Source organism: Chenopodium album, chromosome 8 (genome assembly GCF_948465745.1).
Source record: "Chenopodium album chromosome 8, dcCheAlbu1.1, whole genome shotgun sequence".
Lineage (NCBI taxonomy): Eukaryota > Viridiplantae > Streptophyta > Magnoliopsida > Caryophyllales > Amaranthaceae > Chenopodium > Chenopodium album.
The window spans coordinates 65,640,356-65,651,583 of NC_137841.1; the positions used below are offsets into that span (position 1 = coordinate 65,640,356).

The 11,228-nt window shown below is 31.7% G+C and overlaps 2 protein-coding genes across 2 annotated transcripts in view; one reads left to right on the forward strand and one right to left on the reverse strand.

The window, feature by feature from the left end:
• LOC145556291 (flowering-promoting factor 1-like protein 2) overlaps positions 1 to 455 on the forward strand; it is a 740-nt gene extending 285 nt beyond the window's left edge. Inside the window, exon 1 of the mRNA XM_081617943.1 lies at positions 1 to 455. This exon is cut by the window's left edge and continues 285 nt beyond it. Coding sequence (XP_081474069.1) covers positions 1 to 171 — 171 coding nt within the window. The 3' untranslated portion in view covers positions 172 to 455.
• A 5,952-nt stretch (positions 456 to 6,407) lies between these two features.
• LOC145556292 (replication protein A 32 kDa subunit A-like) lies at positions 6,408 to 10,515 on the reverse strand. Its single transcript, XM_081617944.1, has 10 exons — positions 10,359 to 10,515; positions 10,145 to 10,258; positions 8,961 to 9,058; positions 8,605 to 8,646; positions 8,449 to 8,526; positions 7,669 to 7,747; positions 7,467 to 7,565; positions 7,301 to 7,380; positions 6,950 to 7,018; positions 6,408 to 6,809 (listed from the first exon to the last, which is right to left on the reverse strand). Exons 1-10 carry the CDS (start codon positions 10,440 to 10,442, stop codon positions 6,728 to 6,730), a joined length of 825 nt encoding a protein of 274 aa, XP_081474070.1. The 5' UTR covers positions 10,443 to 10,515; the 3' UTR covers positions 6,408 to 6,727.
• Between the last annotated feature and the right edge of the window lie 713 nt (positions 10,516 to 11,228).

Consider the following 11,228-nt stretch of genomic DNA (forward strand, 5'->3'; position numbering starts at 1 on the left):
GATCTAGGGTGGGAGCATTACTTTGGAGGTGATCCTGATCTTTATCAATTCCATAAGAGATCTTCTATCGATTTGATATCACTTCCTAGGGAGTTCTCCAAGTTTAGCTCGGTCTACATGTATGACATTGTCGTTAAGAACCCTAATGTCTTCCAGGTTCGCGACATGTAGATCCTATATATCTACATGGACTACATACCATCAATCAAAGCTACCTACTTATCGTCTCTACACAATTAGTTAGGGTTTGTGCTTGCATGTAAGTATACATAAGCATTGCTTGTTTGATTTTGCGCATTTTTTTGTGTCCCTTTTAAGGAGTGTTTAAGGTTTTCTTCAAGAGTGATAAAGTATTTTTCATGTTTGCAAAATTTTCATTTCATCCAATGAAGCTAGAAATTGATGTGTACTATGGAGGTACACTTAACTATATATATCATCACCTTATTTATGTATTTCTCGGTTATTCAATATATATCGATCTAATTTCAAAGTAAGATCACATTACATTCAATCTTCTCGGATGTAAGATTTCTTGTAAGATTGTTATTTCCTTCTTATAGATAGATGTTTCAATTGTTTTGGTTTGGTATACTAGCTAGCTCCTTGCATTTCTCTTCGAATCCATGCAAGCTTATTGTATATTATTAATTTATATTAAAAATTAAGAAATCACATCAAGATTAACGCTCCATGTATCCGTTCTTATGATTTTATAACTATTATAAGTGCTTTATTTGAGGATTATATATAATAAATCTCATAATTCTTTGTGATTAAATTAATTTTATATAGAATCAGATAAATATGAAACACGTACCCTACCATGCACGTACTAATTAAGCAGAGAATTAAAATCATATGATTCTAATAATAGTTTATAATTTCTTCTGCTTTTTTTAATACGAAGTATATTATTGTTTTAGGGTATTAAGTATAGAACCTTCTATGAAACCTTCTTATTCTTAAGCAACTAAGTGTTAAATTATATTGAGCAAGTTGAGAAGTGGGTCGATGTTTTTAATTATTGAGCCCCACTTTATGTGTTATGATAGTTTTATAGGTGTACATGGAATGAAAATATTAGGCTAAAACTACTTGAGTACTAAATTGTACGGTGCATGGTTTCAAGATTTTTTGTATTTTCAACGTGATGCTAATTGGTGTGGGGATATGGTGGTTGGTGAAGTGGAGGAGAGATGTGGTCGTCGAGAGGTGGTGAAGGGAAACCGGGTGGTGATGGTGGTCATTCACAACCATCGTCGAGCTTTGTAGGCTTGTGAAGGCTAAGTAGTGGACTAGTGGTGGTTGTGGAGGTGGTGGTTATGGGGAGAAACTAGAATAGAGTCGGGGTGGGTGTGAAGAGATTAATTAAATGGTCAAAAGAATGGGGCATGCTTGCTTTATATATTCGCCTTTTTTGTTACAGTGTTTTTTTGCATATTAATCACATTATTATTTGATTTGCTATGGTGAAGTCGGCAAGTTCGTTTTGCCTTGATTACTAGAACTATTATTCGATAAAAGGTGTGAGGTTTTGAGACTCAATAAAGCGTGTTTCAAGAAAAAGTTTAAAAGTTAGATATTGGTGGGCCAGTCCAAGCATTTGTCATGATACATCATTTTTGAGATAGTATGACCGTTTGGGTTGATGTCATTATCATGTAGATAATGCCATGCGTTGAGTTATAAGAGATTAGAAATCATATACTCATACTTTGTAATACTACATGAATGTGAAAATTAGAACTGTAATACTATTTCATTTATTTGCTAATGACCTCCTTTTCTTAAACTCTTAAACAATATTCACACACTTATTAACTTATTTCATCCATGACAATTTGGTAGAGTCCCATAATCTAAAGTTTTTATTTTTTATTTTAAAAAAAAAATCATAATTTCGGTAAATCAATATTATCGCCTTCCTACCTATTAGGACATTTACATAAATTTGTATTTTAGATTGGCTCATATAATACACTCTAGATTCAATTACCAATTAGTATAATTGTAGTTAGAAGTTTAAATTTTATATTGTTCATTCTTAAAAAAAATATATAAATAAATAAAAAATTATACTATATGTAGGAGGAGTATGTATATATGATCAATTATTAACTGTCAGAAGTTGACATCCTCTAATTTAGAACACAAACAAAAAGAAATGAAAAAGGTAAAGAAAAGAAGAAAAAGACCTGTTCAAGTGGGGTACTGCATTGTGATTGGCTGTTGATCAAGATTTCAACTCCCAGAAGTGTGGATATGGAGAAAATCCTTAATCCTTATCCAACTGAATTTCAATTTGAATTCTAATAATTTTAATGATAATAATAATAATAATAATAATAATAATAATAATAAATGATATGAGTAGTAGTAATAATAAGTTGTTGGTTTTAATTTGTAGCTGTTGTTTTCTGGACTTGCAAATAGTGGCTGGGGTCCTTCAATAATTGTGGGTCCGAACCAACAGAAATGGGTCTTCACGTGAACACTATCACGGCTGCCCTGAAAAGTCCTTACTTGCAATTTCAAGATATCTTTTAATTGTCTTAGAGCTTGTTTTCTTAGGCGTTCAGTTTAATTCAGTTTAGTTCAGCTACAATCAGTTTAATTCAATTCAGATTTAATAAGTTTCGTTCAGTTCAGTTTATTTTTTATGTTTAATGATATTATTAATGATAATTTAAACCAAATATCATACTTTTTAGCATGTATTACAAAAACGATGATAATAATAATAAGTTCAGTTCAGTTCAGCTCTAATAAGTTCGGTTTAGTTCAGCTCAACTCAGTTCAGTAAATCATAACAGACCCTACTATATACTCGGGTGTTTAAGCTATTTTTTTATTTTACTTTTTTCATATGGTTACTTATATTATATACCTAGGAGCACTCATATCAGTGAGCAAAAAAAAAATTGTTCATTCTCTCTCTAGCCACTTTCTTTCTCTTCCCAACCAAATTTGCTAATGAGCATTTTTGGTGAGAAAATTTTATCCCAGTAGTGATAAAAAAATAATTAAATTGCTCATGAGCATATTTTATTTTTCTCATTGATGTAGTAACATTTCTACCATTTTTGCTCATCATTTTTAGATGAATGCTAGGGCCCACGTATTTACTGTTCATCTTCAATTTTGCTCATCCTATGAGCAAATTCCATTTTGCTCATGAGCATATTTTATTTTGCTCATTAATATAGTAACATTTCTACCATTTTTGCTCATCAATTTTGGATGAATGCTAGGGCCCACGTATTTACAGTTCATCTTCAATTTTGCTCATCCTATGAGCAAATTCAAACTTGCTCATGAGCATATTCTATTTTGCTCATTGATGTAGTAACATTTCTACCATTTTTGCTCATTAATTTTGCTCATGAGCAAAAAAATGCTCACTGATGTGAGTGCTCCAAGCCTCTAAGTGTTCGGCTCGTTTGTTCATTTGGAGAATTATTTGGAGACTTTGTTTACTTTATTTTCATTGAGAGCTTTAAGTGATCATACAAATGGATCTTGGACGTGAGTGTAAACTCGTGCACGTACCTACCTTTTGCCTCTTTGTTAGTCTTACCCCTATTTCTAATGATGACCTTTGCATAGAAGATCTATTAAATAAACAATATAGCATCATTAATTATCCTTTATTTATATTTTAAAGTGAAAAGACTCTTAAACTTGGTAGTGTAAGGAATATCAAGATATTTTTGTAAAGGTATTCAATTGAAAAGTTGATTCTTGTTTGATATTTTTTAGAGGATAACTAGATAGCATGTTATAGCAAAAATTATAAATCATTCTAGTTTAAACCTTAAAGAATAAAGATATGCACTTGAAATAAAATTAAAAAGAAAATGCATCAATTTGAGTTTTACAACATTTTTAGACAATATGAGTTCTACATTGAAAAGGGATGTTAGAGATGAGAAGTGGCAAGCAAAACAAAGGAGCTCTTCTCACTATTGGATTGGAGGTTGGATCATCTCATTTACTTATTAAGTTCATTATTGCTGAAAAGGGCTACTCAAACTAGTTAATTTGTACTTCTGAGTTATGATAAAATATGGATGCACACGAAAGTTTGATAGGACCAAATATAATGCAGAGTAAATTAAAACAAATTAAATTTCCATAAATTACATACAAACACTTGATTACATTACAAATTGTACTCAATATTCTGATGGAAAACTTACTCCACACCTATACATGTACACATGTACTTAAGATGAGCATTTATGGGGGCAGGATTTAAACCTTCAAGCTATAATTAAAAATACAAATAAATATTTAATCATTGTGAGTTCGTGACATAAAATTGTATATCAATATTTAAGATAATAATTTTTTTAAAATTTCGATGATCACTTCCCTTCATAAATTACTTGAGGTGGAGCCCTCATGAGCCCTAGAATGAAGATCCCCCCCTTTATTGAGTACTACAGTACTTCCCAATTTTGTGGGAGCTCTTAGCTCACTATCCAATAACTTCGGTAGAACACTACTCCATATTATTTCTACACCCAAAGATGATGTATGCATGCTATTTATAGTTCTACATATTGGTCCATGCACTTATAAATTTCTTCACCAAACTTACTAGTGTTTCCATCATAATATATATATATCTTGTGTCAATCCTTTAAGAATGTTTCATGCACTTTCTTTGTCTCATTTATAGAACTTTTTGTACAATGCTATTTTTTGCCTTGCATTTTCACCATTTCTAGATTTTTCTAAAAGCATTTCGTTTTCTAAAATTACTCCTACAAGTTGAAAACCAAGATATTTGTGATATCACCTAAACTATCACCATTTAATTTTAAACACATGTGATAACACCTAAAGTATTCACCATTTAATATGCTGATGTCAAGTAAAGACTTATCTTAGAGTAAGTGAAATTTCAACTTGAAGGACAAGTATGTAATTCCACCCATAATAATTAAATTCGTTTTTAATTTAATCTGTGAATCTTAATCTTTTGTTAGGTCACAAGATCGAGGCTAAGAGTTGTAATTCGAACTCACCACTTCATGACCAAATAGTCACTCATATTTTAGGACTTTTCTTCAAACAACTATATGTCTATATATGCTTGTCTATGATGAATCACTTTGGCACACCACATACATGTATGGACCTATCAAATGATGGATACTCATCTTCATAATTTATTATTCAAACATATATTCTCTTTAATCCACTATTGAGAAAAGAATCAAGATATGAAAAGGTAATGACCCTACCAGTTCATTTATTGGATTAAAAAGCTAAAATCTAACTTTTGTGGTTAAAGGATATTTGTGAATCCAACTGTATAAGTGGTCCAATTCCATATCATTCTTGTAATGGCACTTTCAACCCAAGAATGAGAAGATTGGTTTAGAATTGTCCATGAAAAATCAGAAAAAGATTGCAATATCTTTTTCTTTTATTTTGGGAGTGGATGTTAGAGATGAGGGGAGGTGGCAAAAAGCGACCCCTTTTTTTTTACAGTTGGATTGGAAGCTTGACTCTTTGACTACTTAAGCATCTTGAAATTGTCTTTGACACTTCTAGTGTCTTCTTGACCATAATCACCTACTATTTTTTCTTAAAAAGACCAATACATATAAATGAAAAAAATTCAAATCAATTGAAAAAAAAAAAAAAACACTAGTTTTGTGATTGTAGTTGGACAAATTATATATTTTACAAGAATTGTTTTCAAAAAATCAACTAGACTGAGTCTTGTTAAAAATAAATAATAAGAAAAAAGGAGAAATATTAAACTCATTCTAATAAGGAAATCAACTAAATAAAAATCAATTAAATTAAATGGGAAAACTTATGGGATTATAAAGAAAAAGGTGGGAAATGATCAAGGAATGAGAGTCAAAAGTGGGTAATGATAAGGAAAAAAGGAGCACAAGGCAGAGCAAACATAGGGTAGTTTTATTTTTTTTATTTTTTTTTTTTATTTATAACTATAGAAACAAACGGCCAGAAAATTTTATCACTACTAATTATCTATTTTACATGGATTTTAATGCACATTTTAAATTAGCTTACATTTTAAATAAGCTTGTATGGTTTTATTGAGCATTTGCCATGTTTTACTCTTAGCAAAATAAGAATAACATATTGGTTTATGGTTATGATAAACTTCAAAGCCTGAAAGATATATTTGTTGCAAAGACTTGATGGTCTAGCACTCTAGCTTGCCTCTTAATAGATGAATTTCGTTGATGACTGATCAAACAAGAGTAGCTATTATACAAGCTCCAATCTCATTATTGATGGCAGCAACCTGTGCTCCTGGAATCTGGTCATATGCATATACATCCACATATACGGTGCATATATATAACTTGTAAGTAAATTGATTTTATATCAAAAAACTACAATATCACGAGTAATAAATTTTAATGACAATTCATATTCCAATTTATAAGGGTAGTGAAATTCTACTAGATGAAACATCCCTTACTTCGATTTGTGCAGTTATTGATCGAAAGCCAGCATATACATAGATCATACTACAAAACAGGAACTATGTTACTAGATATGATTCCTTCAGGGAAAGGAAATAAAAAGTAAAAAATGCTACTAGATATGAAACCTGAACTGATTATGTCAGTACTAATACTAATACAGTAATAACAGAACTTGCATAGGATTCAACCTTAATTAGTATATTATAGCCATCCTCTCCCTGGTCCATTGCCAAAATATGGATTTATGCAGCAGTAAGCTTGAAGTGAAATTCATCGATTGTAGAGTATATTAAGCCTTCATCCTCCAAACATGGGATGGATTCCCTAAGAACAGCAGGAAAACAACGGGTCATGTGTTATGTTATGACTAATGAGGCGTGCTTCTCATCTTTTTTATATCTACAAACTACTTTAAGGGGGTAAGGGGATTGTGTAAGAGAAGTAACGATAGAGAGAGGGATTACATGAGCTTCTCCACTGGAATCTTTAAGTGCCGAGCAATTTCATCCCTGTGTACACCCTTTTCTTGGGCCCTAAAAGAATGCAAATTTTCAGTGAAACAGCATATAAAGCGCCAATGTGATCAGGCATGAAGCAGTACCAAAGAGACTTTGATTTGCACATAGAACAAGAAATGTGAATTATTTAACTTGCAAAGAAACATTCCCACATATTATGGAAAAAAGAGGATAGAAATTAGAAAGTAGCACAATTTAAGCATCAACAGAAAAATGAAACAAACATTTATCTAGATAACAAAACTTGCAGTCCAAAACATGAAAAGATAAGGGATTTTAAAGTGATTCACAACTTACAGGCTTGAAGATTGCATTAAATAATCAAGTATCCTCTGATCAATGTCTTTTAAGCCATCAACACTCATTTGCATTGAGAACTGTTGTAGAAAAAGAATAATCAGAATAAGTGCAAGATAAATTAGAGCTAGCAAGCTGATAACAATCATTGGTGTCTCGAGCTTACTTGATTAGGCGGAGATGAGTGAATTCCATTGGATTCCACTTTGACTGGAGTGCTATGCGATGATTCCATTGTCTGACCTTGAGTGAGGGAGTCACCTTTCTGCTCAAGTACAAGTACATTCAAAGTGAGATCAAATTCGCACTGTAAATACAATATTCCTGAACTTGTGGAAGCCCTGTGGTGGGAGATAAAAATAATCTACCTGTGACTTTTGGTTGACAATATGTTGGTGAATGCACTCTACATGATGGAGGGTAACCTCGTTAAAATTAACAATAGGCCTGCAAGCACCAAATTCCAAGCAATTATTAGTCATCAGATTGCCATACAATTACAAACTATAATGAACGTCTGGCTAACATCAATGAATTACAAGTAACAAGACAATTCAGAATGATAGGATTTGCCTAGTTTTCTGAAGGCTACATTTTTTAGAGGTTCTTGCACCCCCTCTTATAAACTTATGAAATTACATGAGCCTTTAGAGAAACATTTAAGCTGCTATTGCTAAAACAAAAATGTTATATCATGGCTTCCTCCAGTTCTTCTAAGTGAAATTAATCAAATTCCACAAAGACCACAACAACAAATGAAATCTTGAAAACCAGCAACATTTACCGGAAACAAATTTCGTGCCTACATATCCTATTTCGGTGTAACTATTAGACCATGAACTTGTTTCAATACATTGGCAAAAAGTAAAACACTCATTAAGCCATAAATTATTAAGCAACAACATACAAGCATTTTCAAAGATGTGAAATGTGATAAGCAGCAATATGATAAAAGTCAATAAACACTTGAACAGCGGAAAGTGATTTCTGCAATTTTTAATGCTACAAACTTATATATTAAGCCATTATAATTGTTTAAATAAACTTTTGCTGTCCTTAATTAATTAAAAGAAGGTAAGAATGTGAGATTGCCATGTAGTAACATCAAAAAAATTGAAGGAAAATGGAAAAAGGGTTTTAAGACATACCGCATATTAAACACAGCTATTTCATTGTAGCCTCTGGTGTTCCTTAAGTGACCAACTAGCCGAACGTACATGCCCTCTCTGTTAAAAACAAAACCATCTCGCCATCAGGCATTGAGGCAAACAAGAAAACACAACAAATTCAAGTCAAGAACTTACTCTATAACCTCCATCTGCTTCCTATCAAATGGTTCATTCAGCCTGGACAGATATTGAGCAAGATCGTAAAACATTAACAAGTCGAGCAAGAAAGAAAAACATGACCTTAACACCATGAATTAACCAAAGTAAAGAAAGCAAAGACAATCTGAAATTGCCAAGTCACCATCCAATTCAAACACAACTCTCATTGAAAGAACGGATGCAAGTTGCATCATGCAACAGATTACTCAAAGTGTTGAGCTCAAATCTAAAAAATGAAAATAACTGTTTCATCTTCATGTTAACACAAATGATTATTAACACAAAAATGTTGTATCATTAAAAAATATAACCAATGAAATGGAAAATGTTACCATCTTTTACATCCAATACGTCCAGTTCCATCATCAAGGGTGAACGAAACATCAGTCACTTTCTCTGTTTTGTCAAGTACCATTCCCACCAATTTGACCTGAACCCATCAAACAATATGACCAAAATAAACTCAGTTGTTGTAAGCATAAAACAAAAGAACAGGTAAATAAATTTAACAATTTAGATAATATGAATCACCTTACTCAAAAGGTGACTTTAAATCCTTAAACAATCCTAACATCAAACTTGTCACTTTTACAACTTACTACTACCTCTGTTTATTAATTCAATAAATCCTTCATTTTGACTTTTCAAGATTGCCTACTCAAACTTTGAACAATAACATCTTTAGCTCTCAAGAGGTAAAATTATAAAAAGTTGATATAAGAAAACTATACATCGAGAAGATTCTAAGATCCTAAATGTTTATGTAATTTCTTGTGTGTAAATCACCACCATTGGTCATATTGAAGTATATATGAATAGCCTAACAATATTTTTGTACAAGCCAAGAATCGCCCACAACACTTGCTGCCTTGCAGCACCAATTATTAGAGCTATTAGTTACAAGGTTCTTCTCAGTATATATACTCAAGAGCACCTAGAATTCAATTTGACACTAAAAGGCTAAGACCAAAAAGAAAACCAAAATTACTTTCTTTAAATTTCAAAACACATACAAATCATAAAGCAAAAACATCAATAAATCACTACTACTTCCGTCAATAGAATTTTTTATATCTCACAAAAATACCTCTTTGTTGCAAATAATAATAAACTGAGGTACTCTATAGTCCGTAGTATTTATAAGTAGACTTTAAAAAACAAATGCTCGATAAAAATCATAACATCAATCACAAATCATTAATTGCTGCAATTTTTTAATTTATTGTTGATTTAATTGTTGGAAATTTTGACGCCATTCACGTAACATTATTTTACCAAACACAATATTTCCAATATTCAATCAAAAATAAATAACATCAATATATATACCACAAATCATACAAGCATTTTTCTAATCTTAAATTCTTCAACATATTGCATCACAAACAAAACACAGCAATTAGCAATTCAATTCAAATCAAATCAAATCAAATCCAATAAAAACCCTAGATCAAACCTAAAAAAATCATTCCAAAAAAATTCAGCATTCAAAAAAAAGAATTAGAAGAAATGTTACGTTGGTGACATCGACGCCGTCGAGGTTGAAACTGGATTTATCGTCGGCGTTGGAGTGAGAAGCTTGGCTAATTTGCTTCACAGTTACTGGAATTGTTCCTTGCGGATCTCTACTCTGCTCACCCAAAATCAAAATCAAAATCAATATTAAAATAATCGATAATTAAATGAAAATAATTGCAATAATAATTGAGTAAAAGGGGATTAGGTTATACTTTAGCAGGAGAAGGAGTGGAATCAGATTGAGTGAATTGAGATGATGAGAAGCCATTGTCATACTGGCTTTGAGAGAACATCATCTTGCTTTTTTAGAGAGAGAAAATTATTGTTGAGAGAGAAAGAGTGAGTTTAGGAGTTGGAATTGAAATGGGGGAAAATGGTGGAAGAGAGGGGTTTTATGTGGTAGAGGTAAGTGAATGGTTTTAGCGCCATTTTTTGTAGGTTTTCCCGCCATTTTTTATGGTTTAATTTTTTCTTTTTGATGATGAAGAAATTGAAAATCTCCCTTTTTCATTTTTTTTTGTAGGGGTTAGATTGATGCTCCTTTCCTTTTATCCTCTTTTTATTGCTCCGAGAAAGGTAGAGGTTTTTTATTTTTGGTTTAAAAGAGTAAGTGATTGTGATTAATGACGAGATTAATTGAAGTGATTGTGAGAGTAAAGTTGTGGTCCCTAAAGTAATAGATTGAAAAAAAAAATAATAAGACAAACATTGGGGAGATGGAAGGTTTTTTTAAAATTTTTTGAATAGTAAAATAATACGAGTATTATTAAGGAGATGGAAAAGATATTATTAAGAGTTTCTTTTTTAAATTTAAAGATTGACAAAATAACAAATGTAAAATTTATGGAATGATAGGAGGTTAAGTTTAACCCATTACATAGCAAGTTTCGGGCAATTGTGTTCAGTTTTCAGATTATTCTTTGGTTGGGTAAATATTTTTGTCATGTTTGACTTAGTGTGCACAAAATTGAATGCGGCAAGAACTGAGGACGAATGATCAAGGCATTTTGAAATGTGTCCAAGAGGAGTTCTAGGTAAGGTGATAGAATCGCACACCTGAGAAAAGCATTCTGCATCCCGAA